General features: G+C 37.4%; 1 protein-coding gene across 1 annotated transcript in view; it reads right to left on the bottom strand.

The window, feature by feature from the left end:
* The window catches only part of ERBB4 (erb-b2 receptor tyrosine kinase 4), a 584656-nt gene that overhangs the window by 277252 nt on the left and 292475 nt on the right, over nt 1-14929 (bottom strand). Inside the window, 1 exon segment of the mRNA XM_070933199.1 lies at nt 13205-13346. Within this exon segment, the coding sequence (XP_070789300.1) occupies nt 13205-13346 (142 nt within the window).

Below are 14929 nucleotides of genomic sequence, written 5' to 3'. Positions count from 1 at the left end.
AATTTATGGCACAGCAGCTACAGTGATAACATCAGAGTTAGAATACAATGCTGTAAAAAAGCATCAAAATCTATCATCCAAAGAGTGATTTCACTGGGAAAGAAAGTTCAATAAATTATGAACTGATATCAACAATCAGAAGAATTTGAAGGAAACCAAAATTGAAAAGCAATAATATCAAGGAACATTTACAGAAAAGATACAATCTTAGCAGTAAAATGAATTAAAATGAGTGACAGCTATTTTAAACACAATTGATATGAAGCTAGATTAAATCAACTTCAACAAAATCAGCAGTTTCAAACAATGAGCAGCTGTTTTATAAAACATTACAGTGAAATATTACAAAGATAGATGTTTGTCCTTATAAAGATGAAACATTAACATTTTGGAGTGCCATCCAAAATAACTCATAAGACCATAATAAAAATGCAATTTGGAGAAGAGAGATTAAGAAGAATGTTGGCTCAATGAAAATGAATGACATGGTTATTACATCAGGAATGATTAAAAGTAAGCAAAAAAAGTTAAAAACTTCTCAGTAAAAGAAAGAAGAAATACAGCAACTTTGGCTCTATTTTCTGATGACCCTAATATTTTCATTAGTGAAATATTAAAAATTGGAAACATTAATTAATATATGACAACTGGTAGAACATTTTAATAATAAAAAACAGAAACAATGGTATAGTTGGAAGCAACTCTAGCGATTATGTCAATCACGTGCTTCTCAAGCTGCTAATTGGTATATTAGTAACTGCAATTTCAAGTTATATATTTTTTTAAAAAGAATATTGCATCCTCCCTGAACAAAGTAGCTACCAAAATTCACAAGCAACAAAAGATGCGGTTGATAAAATAATATTAAAATATTCCAAACAAAGATCAACAGATACAAGTGCAAAAAATTATAAATTCAAAGTTAAATGGCTGAAATATAATCTAAGGATAGTACCTATATAATCAAATATACTGCTAGTATAATAACCTGGACACAGCTTGAATTGGACAAATTAAATCAGAATATCTCAAAAGTGATGATAATGCATATGCATTGCATCCATGAGGTGGTGCAAATCAATTAAATTTAGCATGAAGAATTTGAGGGTGTTACTGCATGTAAAAGAGGCAATTGAAGAAGTTGTCCTTTAAATGCTTATTTCCAGGCAAACAAAGAGAAAATGCTTATTACAGTAACCAAAGAAAAGTCAGGTGCTAGCCAGGAACCTAAGAATCCTGAAAGTAGCAGAACAAAAAAACAAAACAAAAAAAACCCAATTCCAAAACCCTGTAAAACTGAATTACTAGAAAGCCATTTAGAAACCACTGCATAGCCAGTACTTTTTTTTTTAAATTAAAATAAACATTAAACATTTAAAATGAGTATTACAAACATATGGACTTAAATCAAGGATTCAACATGCTTAAAGGAGCAGGAAACACATTTTTTTGTAAAGAAAGAGATGAAACTGGATTATGTGATCAGACGGTGGATGCAACAAAATTACTTATTAACATCATGACAGGTTAGTTACTATGATGCACTGGCATCTGTGCCAAAATTTTAATTTCCAAGTTTCCCCAATGTGGTATAATTACATAATTGAAAAAGTTGTGAAAAATGATGTTAAATTTTATGAGATTTTATGAGCAACTTATTTTAGCAACACAACTGATACAACAATAATTAAAAAGAATGTTTTATAGTTGTGACTATATTCAGGGATAGCAGAATTAAAGAAAAATAATTTGATAATAATGGACAACTAATAATCGAATTGGATTGATTATGGAAAAAACCTTTTATTTTGTAACAGATAATGGAAAGCCATTCCTATAGTTATATAGCACAGTAGGTGAAATAACAAAAAATGAAACATATTTTTAAAAGAATTAAATATTTGAATCATATCAACTATGGATTTATTTAAAAACATCTTGTTGGATAAATTTAAATTTACTGACAAAGAAATAAAGGGAGACCAGTATAGCTATTTCAAGCTGATTAGCTCCCTTCAGCTAGCCATACCCTTCTCGGATTCAAACATGGGTCATTTACATATTAGGCAGACAGACCGGTCTCACTAGAAAAACACTTAATCTCCCCCCGGTACAGCCAACAAAGCAAGGAGTGCCCGTGGGCTAGAGGTTAATACATCTGCCTAATATGTAAGTGCCCTGGGTTCAAATCCCAGAAGGGTATGGCTAGCTGAAGAGAGCTTGAAATAGCTATACTAGTCTCCCTTTATTTCTTTGTCGATAAATTTAAATTTAACATAAAATAGTTTGTCACAGAAGTGACTGCCTGTGAAGGCTCCTGGATTGAGGCTGAAAGGTGAAAGTGGAAGCTGTATGCTCCGTCCCATATTTGGATAGATCAGGTTGCCCTGATAGACCGGTCTTACCACAAAAACACTTAATCTTGGCATATCGACCGGAAGTGTCACGGCGAGACAGTCAGGGAATTAGCGGGCTCTGATGAACTCCACAAAACCTGGACTGTCGAACTGCTGCCGAGGAATCTTTGGACCAGAACCATCCTGTAGGGACAGGGAAGAAGGAGAGGCACCTCAGAAGACCAAGAGAAACAGGCAAGTTCCTCGAAGGTCAAAGGAATCTCTCTCCGATTTGGCAGTGGGGGCGGCAGTCATTGCGGCTGTCAAGAAGCTGGGGTAACCGGACTAAGTATTGAGCAGGAGCAGTGAATGCAACGGAGTTTTTGAAGATGGTGAGTGACAGCTAACCTACAGGCGAAGTAACAACAACAAAAAAATATTTTTAAAACTGAAAACCCCAGCGTAAAAATAGCGGCTAATGGGCATGGGGGGAGAGTCTTCAGAGAGGGGCGGCATACAAATTGAATAAATAAATAAATAAAAAGAGGATGCAAGCAGAATTAAAAGGGACAAAAACCCGTTAAGAAAATGGACTTTTGAATAAAATTATCTGGAAAATTTTAAGAATTAGAAGTAACCCCAAAATTGACTAAAGGATTGGAAAGAAAATAAATAGATCCTTTCTTTTTGAAGGCTAAGAAAAATAAAAGACAATTGGATATTAAGCCCTTCAACAGAAATGCTGTATATCTAAAGATAAAATAAAGGAGAAAAAAAAGAGGGGAAAATTATTGTTTAATTTGGATTGGACTATAAAATTTATTTGGTATTTTCAAAGTTAAAAAGAAGAAAAAAGAAGCTAGATTGTGAATGAGGATTGATACAAAATGGACACTTTGTTAAACAATTAAGAGAATTGTGGATTGTAGAGAGACATCTTCAGGAGAAAAAAGAGCATTGCAATTTGGAATCTGTTTTGGAAAATTTTGAACTACATCAGTGATAATAGTCATGAGAAATTTGGGGGAGGATTGCCTTGTCTGCAAGCAGCTTAACTTTAGAAAAAAAGAAAAGAAAACAACGGAACTTTTAAAACTGGAACAATATTAACACAGAAAAAACAAAATGGTGCAGGAAATTAGAGAAATGATGAAAATGATGTACTTGTCGTGGAAAGCAGAAATAAGAGGAATAATTACAATGTTACATGGAGAATTGAAACTTGAGGATCCAAAAATTGAGATAGAGCACACTCAAGCTAACAAGGAAACAAAGACAGAGAAGCAAGACACAAAGACTGAATATAAAGAAGAAGATAAAGACAATGAGATTAATTTTGGAAAAATAATTGAATATGTAAATAGTAATAATAAAAAGGAGATTTTCAGAAATTACATTGGGATTAACAATGGAAAAAACAGAAAGGGTGGAAAGAGACAAAGAAGGAAAGAAGGGTGGCATAGAAAGAATACAAAAAACTTAAATGATTACACTGGGATTAACAGTGAAAAGAAAAAAAGAGAGGAAACAACAGGAAATGCAGGGCAAAATAGAAGAGTCCAAATTTGTGAAATACAGAATGATTACACTGGAATAAACAGTGGGATAAATAGTGGGGAGATAAGAAAGGGAGAAAAGAGATGGGAAACAAGGGAAAATTTAGGGCAAAAGAGGAAAGTTCAAGATTTTAAAACACAAAAGAAAAAAAGGAGAAAGAAAAAGGCAAAAATAAAAATGGGAAGGGAGAATAAGAAAAAGAAATGAAAGAGAAAGATGTTATATATATTTAGAATTGAAATATGAATAGTAGTAAGAAACAAATGGGAAATCATATGATTGTAAAAATGAAATGAATAATAATTTATTTGTTCAACTTGTATTTATTTGTTCAACTTGTATGCCGCCTTGGAATATTTGTTTTTGTATCTTTGAAATCTAGATAATGACAAGTTTTTCTTTTTTTGAATTTCTTTTAGAAATATGAATAAGCATAAACTGTAGCAATCGAAATACCTGTAATGGTATATTTTAGGGAAATTGTAACGATTGAAATATTTTTAATTGTATATTGTGATGAAAGTAGAAATGATTAAATTGTGATTTGGAGGATTATATGGGCAAAACTATTTGGTTTATTGGGAGAGTTTAATGAGTAACATAAGGGGGGGAAATTATTTGGTTTATTATTATTGGTAAATATAACTAATTGATTTGTAAGAAATTGGATTGCATGGAAATAATTGGAATATTTATGTTCATATTGATTAATACACACAAAAAAGATAGTTATATAATTAACTGATTTATACTAAAATGTTGGATTTATATTAAACAATTGTAATGTTACATAACTAACCAATGTGAGGATAGATATAAAAATAGATGACAATGGGAAGGGGTATAATATAGATAGAAGGGAAAAATTGAATTTGATTATGATTAAGATTAAAGATGAGAATGAAGGGTAATATTGGTTTTTTTAAAAAAAAATAGATAAGGAATAAATGTGGCAAAAAGGAAATATAGAAATTGTAAACTTAATTGAAATGACTAAACATTGATTAAATTTGTGAACCGACCAAATATTCTGTTCAAAGAAAATACATTGTATGTTTGTCTAAAAAATAAAAAAAACTTTTATAAAAAAAACCACTTAATCTTATTGGTTACTTGTTATATTTATCAGAACTATTTGGATAACTCTTATGTTCCTGGTTGGCACCTGAATTTCCAAAAAACACCAGTCATTGAAGGATATTTTTGTTTGTTGTTCTTTAATGACAACAGTAAAATATGAAATGACCCCAAAGACTGTGATGGCAAAATGACTGCTTACATTTTTTTAAAAAAGTATTCATTCTGGATTTTCCCCCGGAATAGGAGATCACAATTTATCTGAAGAGAAATCACAGTAGAACAAACATTTGCCTTAAGTGAAGACTAGCTAATCATCAAATTCCCCAGCTAAATTTAGAGGGAATTCAGGATATTTTAACTATTTTGCCTTATAGACATTTTTGCTTTATGAAGTAATTTCATCCAATGTCATGAATAATTTTCTTCTTTAAAACCCTTTTTAAAATGCACATAAAAATTACTTGGGCAAGTGGATCATGTAACAAACAGACTTTCTTAGGTTCCATATGTCCTTAATAGGAAAGTCATATAATGGGCAGGTCTGAAATGTAGGCAGTAGGCAGCTTGCTGAACTTCTTTATAAACAGTGAAAGATTAAACTGTTGCAAATTAGCTGCAAACATGAACTAAGTTCATCTCCCCACAGCTGAATAAACAATTTATTATATTATATACTAGACAACCCCTGCCCCAGGAGATAATCATTTCAGAGGTATTTCTTTACCATCATAAGAGAAAAAGAATGGCCATGTTGAATTTCCTTGTGTGAAGCTGGTAGGGAGCCTCAGAAATCAATCTTCCTTCCTTCCTTCCTTCCTTCCTTCCTTCCTTCCTTCCTTCCTTCCTTCCTTTCCTTCCTTCCTTCCTTCCTCCCTCCCTCCCTCCCTCCTCCCGCTTCCCCATTTATTTCCTATGTGGGAAGTTTGAAGAGAGAGAGAGAATAGGTGGAGAAGCCAGCAGAAAATTGAAAGTGACTGCTGCCAGGTGAGGGAGGGATTGAAGGGGTGCATGGGGATGCGAATGAGAAACAGAATATGAAGGTGCATTAGAAGTGCCATGTGGGTTGGGAAGGAAGCGTGCACAAGAAGTGATGTGTGGATCACAGAAGGCACACAGGGGGGCCGCACAGACCAATGAGAGTGTATGGGCGTGTGCAATGGAATGGCATGGGTTGAGAATGGTGCACGGGATTCCTTCCTCCCTATTCCTCCCTTTTTTCCTTCCTTCCTCCTTTCCTCCCTTCTTTCCTTCCTAGAGGCAGGTTAGTGGCTGCTGCTTAGTTGGTAGGAAGCAAGGGATTGCAAGTGTTGCTCCAAAACTGTCACAGTATTGAAAATGAATCCCATGTGACTGCACAGCAGCTCAGCAGTGACCAGTAGCAGTAACAAAACCACTACTTTCCCAAATTTCATTCCCTCAGGTGTCATGGGTCCCCAGATTTTGACCCCATTTTGTAAGTTTGAAATTTGAATTTTTGGTTCAAAAATTGTTGACCCATGATGTACTACTCATCCGATTAAAGGTCATGACAATGAGAGTTTTAGTAGTATACAGTAGATTAAGGATATGCCATGCTTCAGATTTGATGCACAAAATATGTTTCTGAAATTCTTGAGCACAAACATAGTCACTGCCTGCCACCCCTTAAAGCTGACTCTTTTTCTCTGTTCCCATATTGTACAATCCTAGTGACTTCCTACAGTGAAGAACATCCACTCCACTCCCCCCACCAATATATTTTGCTTGGAGAAGGTTGAGAAGGTTGCCCTAAATCTTCATTTTTTTTTCAGCTTTGAGGCCTAAGCCTAATCAAAGCCTATTCAGTTTCACTGACACATTTTATCAAGTCTAGGCTGGCCATTATCACCTGGCTATTCACACTTTGGGGAATTGCCTCAGAGCAGATTAAAAAAAATACTTAGCCTGTGACAGAAGCAAAAAATAGCTTTTGGCTGAAAGCCAGAAGTAAAAAAAAAACGACCATCAGTGGTTTAAAATGTATTATACCTGGTAGCAAAGCCCTGGAATGTGTGTATTTCAGAGATTTGCAAAAAAGGAATAGGTTGGTCAGGTTGACCCCTCACTGTGCAGCCTCCACTAATTCATACTGCCAATTTATTCTAATAGAGTAACCAACATTACCTTGCCCATCCTTCGTAATTGTATCTGCTGCATACTAGACAAGCACTCAATAGATCATCCTCAGATAAATTTGCACTTCTAGTTAAAGGGGCAGAAAGCTCAGCATCAAACAAGAAAGCTTCTGTTCTTGTTTTTTCTTCCTGTTCTGTTCTTATTTTGTAAGTTATGCTCCACTTGGCATCCCCACCTCCAAAGCCAGAGATGAATGGGATATATTGGGGTGGCCTTTAATTCCTTTGAGGTAGAATTTGGTCACTAAACTGCTCTGTTGTCTATTCAAAATTATCCACCAGACTTCATTCATAATACCAATGTAGCTTAGTGGCTTAATGCTCTGGATGGAGAAGAAGGCATCATACTTAAAATGGTGAATGATACACACACAAATCCCTTCCTGCATATCTACCTGCCTGCCTATCTACCTTTCGGAAGTTGTCAGTCTGGTAACATACACTAATAGTGAGAGGACCATTGCAATAGCATTAGCACTTAGACATATATTGCTTCAAAGTGCTTTACAGCACTCTCTGAGTGGTTTACAAATGTCAGCATATTGCCCTCAACAATCCAGGTCCTCATTTTACTGACCTCAGAAGGATGGAAGGCTGAGTCAACCTTGAGCCGCTCAGGATCAAACTCCTGGCAGTGGGCAGATTAAAATCAGTGACTGGCATCAGAGAGAACCTTGAATTTAGACTGCTCTCAGTTGCCCCACATCTTGGGTGGGTTGTACAGCAAATTTGAAACAGAATACAGGTAGTCCTCAAGTTACAACTATTCATTCAGAGACTGTTCAAAGTTACAGTGGTTCTGAACCCAATGGTAGGTATATATGGTTCCCAAAGTTATAGTGTTGCAGTGATCCTGTAGTCACATGATCAAAATATGGGCACTTGGCAACCTGCCCGCACTTATAAGATAGGCAGGTGGGAGGGACTTGAAGTGGGGGCATTCCCTTATTTTACTAAGACTTGGGTTTGGGAGGAACCAACCTGGAAACTGCTTGAATTGGCTTGGTCTTTGCCTAAAGAGTGGTGGGATTTGATTAACAATGGAAGCATCAGGTCTATCCATCACTAAGCAATGTGGTCATGTGACATTACACTTCATGACTGCATTGTTTAGTGACAGAAATTCTGGTCCCAAATGCTGTTGTAACTCATGGATTACATGTTAGATATTCTATTCCTTTAGAAGTTCTAAGAACAAATGTTGAGATTGTCTTGTCATCATAACTGGATTAAGGGCTTAATTTTTTATGGACAGAATGAATAATTAAAATTGTTACAGTGTTAAAATTGCCCATTTTTGCCTGGAAATTATAATTATTTTTATATATTCAGAATATAAATTTGGGTTGTATAGTGGCATTATAATAACAACTGAAACACATCGATACATACTAAAAGTACTTCCAGATTTTTGCCATTGTTTAATATAACATTTCAAAAACTGAAATGTAATCCAGGTGTTAAAAGACATCTTGGATTGATAAGAAGCAATCTGTGGAACATGGGAATTTAAAGATTGCCTCATCCTTGACTAACGTAGAGCTTCCCAATATGTTAATATTTTTACATATGGCTGCATCTAATATACAAGGATGTTTAGATTCCAGATGAGTTCTTCCAGTAAAAGAAGGTAGTAAGATAAATACAATTAAACAGTGTAGGAAGTTAGCACCCACCCCTCTCCTAGAAAAATGAAATATTCTAGGAAATATTAAAAAGGCACAATACTATACCTCCCTAGATGAGAAATGGGGAAACATGATTTTTAGGCAGGAAGCAGACTCACTCTTAATAGATCCCACACTCTCAATAGCCCACAGCAGATGTCAGCACTTAAGAGATAAAGAGATAGCTAGGTCTACTCATAAGCAAATGCCCTCATCCAAGATCCAACAAAGATAGGATTAGTCGTCTAACCCATCTAGCAACAGAACTCACTACATGGCACCTGGGGAGATTGCATCACCCAGCAAGGTTCAACCAAGCCTGGGACTCAAAAGATAACCTACAAAGTTACCCTGTATGGCCCGATGGGAATCTGACAACCAATCAGAATACAAGTTTTTTTTTTTAAAATTTGATTTATATGCCGCCCTTCTCCAGAGACTCAGGGTGACTTACAGTGCATTAAGCAATAGCCTTCATACTTTTGTATATTTTATATAAAGTCAGCTTATTGCCCCCACAAACTGGGTCCTCAATTTACCTACCTTAGAAAGGATGGAAGGCTGAGTCAACCTTGAGCCTGACAAGATTCGAACTTACTTTAATTGCAGACAGCTGGTGTTAAATTACAGTGCCTTGTCTGCAGAGCTATCCAGGCTCCAACTATTCAAAGCCCAAGAGAGGGTATTAATCTCTCTCTCTCTCTCTCCCTCCCTCCCTCCCTCCCTCCCTCCCTCCCTCCCTCCCTCCCTCTCTCTCTCTCTCTCTCTCTCTGTGGTCCTGTTCACCATTAAACCATTGCATTTTCAAGCACTCTTCATGTTTCCAGTGTCTTTCTCCCTGCTTGGAACTGAACCCAGATGGACATTTCTTCCAACAACAGGAAGGAGCTTCTCAACATATTCAGAATTTTTGAGAGTATACTTTTCAGAATCTATTTAAAGTCTCAGATTAACAAAACAAAATACAGAATTTAAAGTACAGAAATAGCAATAAAACACAAATATAAAATTTAAAATACACAACAACAATAACAGCAAAAGCTCTGAAACAATTAATAATGAGAATAAGGTATCAGCCAGCTTCTGCAGGCCATAGTTATTGCATGAATCTTTGTAATGGTTGTCCAAGTTAAGTTTTACAGAAGAAAGATTGTAAGTTCTTGATTAAAATAAAACATTAAGGTTTAGATAACTGGGTCTGTGAATGCCAGGCACCATGGGTAGTACAATGGGGAATGTAGTAATACGTGGGTTACCAACTACCTCTGTATCTGAGCAAAAACAACACTGTTGTGGTGTGGGAGACAAGTAGATTTGCTCATCACAATAGATACTGCATCAGTTCAAGTCAAGGTAAAAAAACCTCCTGTGTGAGTAATTCATATGTTACAGATAATTCTAGTTTAGAAGCCATTCAGTCTAAGTTTTGAAAGCTACACTCTATGTCTCACATTCAACTTCAAATGCTTTTGCTTGGCTAATGATTGGATGCATTTCTCTTGGGGCCTGTCTGAGATTTTGCTACTTCAGGTTTTGGCTGAAACAAATAATGCAAGGTATGTTTCTGATCTACCTCACTGCATTAGATAGGGTTTTTCTCATCCCTGAGGAGGCAAAATGATTCTGATCTAGCATATTTAGGGTGTTTAGGGTGACCCGCTCCCTATTTCAGGTGGGGGTACGGGAAGATCCCTTACAGGGTCGAGCTGAGGATTTTGTACAATTCCTGCATGATAAAGTCGCTCAGATTTGGGAAGGCCTGGACTCCGATTGGGTAGATCCAGGGGAGGAGACGGGGGTAGGTCTTGAGAGTGTTATCTGGGAAGAGTTTGACTCTGTGGCTCCTGAGGATGTAGACAGGATTCTGGGCAAGCTTAACGCTGCCACATGTTTATTGGACCCGTGTCACTCCTGGTTGGTACTGACTTCCCGGGAGGTTACACGAGGCTGGCTCCAGGGGATTATAAATGCTTCTCTGAGTGAGGGTGTCTTTCCCGCCGCCTTGAAAGAGGCGGTTGTGAAGCCCCTCCTCAAGAAGCCTTCCCTGGACCCGGCTATATTATCAAATTATCATCCAGTCTCCAATCTTCGCTTTGTTGCAAAGGTTGTTGAGAGTGTGGTGGCGCAACAACTACCCCGATACCTGGATGAAGTTGTCTATCTGGATCCGTTCCAGTCAGGCTTCAGGTCACGATACAGCATGGAAACGGCATTGGTCGCGTTGGTTGATGATCTCTGGAGGGATCGGGACAGAGGTTGCTCCTCTATCCTGGTCCTATTAGATCTCTCAGCGGCTTTTGATACCATTGACCATGGTATCTTACTGCACCGGCTGGAGGGGTTAGGAATAGGGGGCACCGTGCTTCGGTGGTTCTCCTCCTTCCTCTCTGACCGCTCGCAGTTTGTGTTGGCAGGGGGGCAGAGGTCAACCTTGAGGCACCTTATTTGTGGGGTGCCGCAAGGGTCAGTCCTCTCACCCCTTCTGTTCAACATTTATGTAAAACTGCTAGGCGAGATCATCCGTGGTTTCGGGGTGAGTGTTCATCAGTATGCTGATGACACACAGCTATACATCTCCACCCCAGACCACCCCAATGATGCCCTTGCTGTGATGTCCCGTTGCCTGGAGGCCGTGTGGATCTAGATGGGGAGAAACAAGCTCAGACTCAACCCCTCCAAGACCGAGTGGCTGTGGCTTCCGGCATCCTGGTATAGTCAGCTGGTACCATCACTGACAATTGGGGATGAGATCTTGCTCCCCACAGAGAGGGCCCGCAACTTGGGTGTCCTCCTGGATTCATGGCTATCTTTAGAAGATCATTTGACGGCCATGGCCAGGGGTGCCTTTTATCAGGTTCGCCTGATCCGCCAGTTGCGTCCCTTACTGGATTGGGTTGCCTTGCGCATGGTCACTCATGCCCGAGTCACCTCCCGTATGGACTACTGTAATGCTCTCTACATGGGGCTCCCCTTGAAAAGCACCCGGAGGCTCCAACTGGTCCAGAATGTAGCCGTGTGGGTGATTATGGGCGCAGCTCGTTGCGCCCATGTAACACTTCTCCTACGCGAGCTGCACTGGCTCCCGGTGGTCTTCCGGGTGCGATTCAAGGTGTTAATTATCACCTTTAAAATGCTCCATGGCTTAGGACCTGGGTACCTACGAGACCATCTTTTGCCACCAATAGCCTCCCACCAATCAGTTCGTTCTCACAGGGAGGGACTACTCAGGGTACCGTCAGTCAAATTATGCCAACTGGCGACTCCCAGGGGGAGGGCCTTCTCTGTGAGGGCTCCAACCCTTTGGAATGAACTGCCCCCTGAGATATGAAATATCCCTGATCTCCGTGCTTTCCGCCGTGCCTTCAAAACCCTGATGTTCCAATAGGCTGGGCTAAACATATGAACATGTGAATGTTTTTAAAATGTTATCTAATTTTAGGTTCTATTTAATTGGGCCAAACTATGTTATAATAATAATTTTAATTAGCAATTTTATGATGTTTGTGTATCTATATTTTTCTTGACTGTACACCGCCTTGAGTCCTACGGGAGAAAGGCAGTATAGAAATATAATAAATAAATAAATAAATATTGAATGAGTGAATGGGTTTTAATTGTTTTTAATGGTTTAACTTTTAATGTTTTATATATGGTTTTTAAATGCATTGTAAGCCGCCTTGAGTCTTCGGAGAAAGGCGGCATACAAGTTGAACAAACAAACAAACAAACAAACAAACAAATATTGTGGCATCTCACTTTCAGGAGACAATATTGTCTCCTGGCCGAGACCAAGTCTTAACACCAAGAGAAGATCTGGGATTCATCCCTATTATGACGCAGCTGCAGGTTTTCTATGGACCAACCCCAGAATGTATTTAATATGTAGTATGGGGTACACAATTCTAACACCAAAATTGTGAGCACTCTTGGATAGTAATAAATTTGTGATGACTGACATTACCAGATGGCACTTCAAAATTCCAAGAAAAGGGCAAACATAAATATAATTTTCACTTATACTTTATGGAAAACAAAAATGAAACCTTTTAAGGAAAATATAATTAGTTAGTTCTCCAAATGTGACCTTTGTCATGCAGTTCTTATACGTTATTGGATGCAAGTAACCTGAAATTTTGACTGTAAAACCTATCATATTTAAGACAGTTTTAGTTCTTATGCAAAAGGTCTTATTAAAATGTCAGCTTCCCAAGAATGCTATTCTTAGAATAATGTATACGTTCAAAATAAACTCATTGGTTTTAAAACTAATTTTCAAATTAAAACTATTAATTTGAATTAATATTGCAATTTCATATTTAACTTGGCTGCAATAATTTCTTAAGTTATGGATAATGGAATTTTAAAATAAAGGTGTTTCACTGAGAAAAAAAATAACCCTGCTGTAACTTACGTGGACACTTTTTGACACAAAAAGCACCGTAAGTATATTTGCCATCTCGATTGGTTTCCATCTGGAATGTAGCAGGATTGTAGACTGAAGTCTGTGGGCATTGGGTGACACAGGCACCACTGTCATTAAAGTTCATACAAGCCTGGAAGTGAAGAAATAGCAGTGTTCTCAGAGTTTTCATTGGCATTTACTGAACTGACATTATGTTAAGTAAAATCTGACTACAACTGTAGGAATATCTGGCAATATATTAGGAATATATTGTTTGGCTATTAGCAACTCTAGATAGAATTTATAAAGAAGGCAATGAAGAGAGCAACTTAATATGTAAAAGGTAAATGTCAATCATGTTTAGATGGACATTGGCTGAACACTGGACAAAAGCAAAAAAATGTTATGATGAAAGACATCTTAAATTAGCAAGACTAAATGTCAAACTGATGAAGGAAGGCACAAAAAAGCTGGAAACCTATTTACATTCAGTTTAATTTCATTTCTCACTGTTCTTTGTGAGAACTCTTTGTGAGTAAATCTCTGAAACAGTAAAGCTGCAGAGATACACACTTCTTTGCTTTGAAGAGTGCTCACATAAACAAATACTTACCAGTACACAGAGAAAGACAGATGAGTGTCTTATCTAGCAATTTTCACAGTAGACTATTATAGGTTAAAGAAAACAGTCTATGTTAGAACATCTCTTAATTCATTGTGTTGAAATATTGTTAATTATTCACTTATTTCTTTCTACTAATTCCATTTTTATCTATTATTGTCTTCCCAGACAATAATGGATGAATTTGTCATTGCAACAAATTGCACAGTAACTGCATAACGAAAAACTTTTTAAAAAAGTTTATGGCTACAAAACCTTGTTGAACCTGTATCTGACAGCCCCTTTAGCTGAATTGCAGATAAAGGATCGGAGCAACAGTTTAGGATCTATCTTTTGCCTGTTTTCAAGTGCTGTTTAGTTTCCAGGCCACAGAGCCACAAAAAAACCATATTGAATAGGGTGGCTTCAATTTAATTGTAGATTAATCTGCCTGTTCTGGGTTGAAGAAGAAAGTCAGCTTGTTCATTCAGATCCCTGAATGTTCAAGCATAAGGGTGGGCTGTATAGGTCAAACCCAGTGAAAATACAATGCCTATAACTGGATTTATCCTGGCCTGAAAAAAAAATAGATACATTTGCAAAGGCAGGATCTGGTAACTCTCACTGGGAGAAGGTTAAGGTGCCACCAAATAGTTTTACAGACCTAACAATGTTAAATTAGTTCCTGAAAGCTACTTTTCTTCTGAAGAAAACATGCACACTTTTACACTTTACATTTACAGTTGATAAACTGCCATTTTGCCCCTATTATATCTAATTCCATTTAACTTTCATGTTTTCACCACAAGGTTTTCGCCTTTAAGGACAGCTTTAAAATAAACACATGCTGGTCAAAGGAAGAGAATTGTCCTTCCTCAACTCTTTTTGGTTCATCATTTTCATCCAGATTCTTTCATTCCTTCATCCAGATTCAGCTTCATTCCATTTGGGGCAGCAGAGTGAAAGATGCATAGTTGTGACAGACAGGGTTTCTTTCGCTTCCCAAGATTGAAATCAAGGTGTGCATTCTTTTTATATATGGGATAGGATGGTAAATTCCACCACCACCCCAGCTACAAACTTTACACTAATCAAAGTGACATATTACTTATTCTTCCATGTTTTCTCATTTC

This window comes from Pituophis catenifer, unplaced genomic scaffold (genome assembly GCF_029215685.1).
Source record: "Pituophis catenifer annectens isolate HBS135680 unplaced genomic scaffold, rPitCat1.0.hap2 SCAF_1, whole genome shotgun sequence".
Classification (NCBI taxonomy): domain Eukaryota; kingdom Metazoa; phylum Chordata; class Lepidosauria; order Squamata; family Colubridae; genus Pituophis; species Pituophis catenifer.
This window is presented reverse-complemented; position numbering and strand designations above follow the sequence as displayed.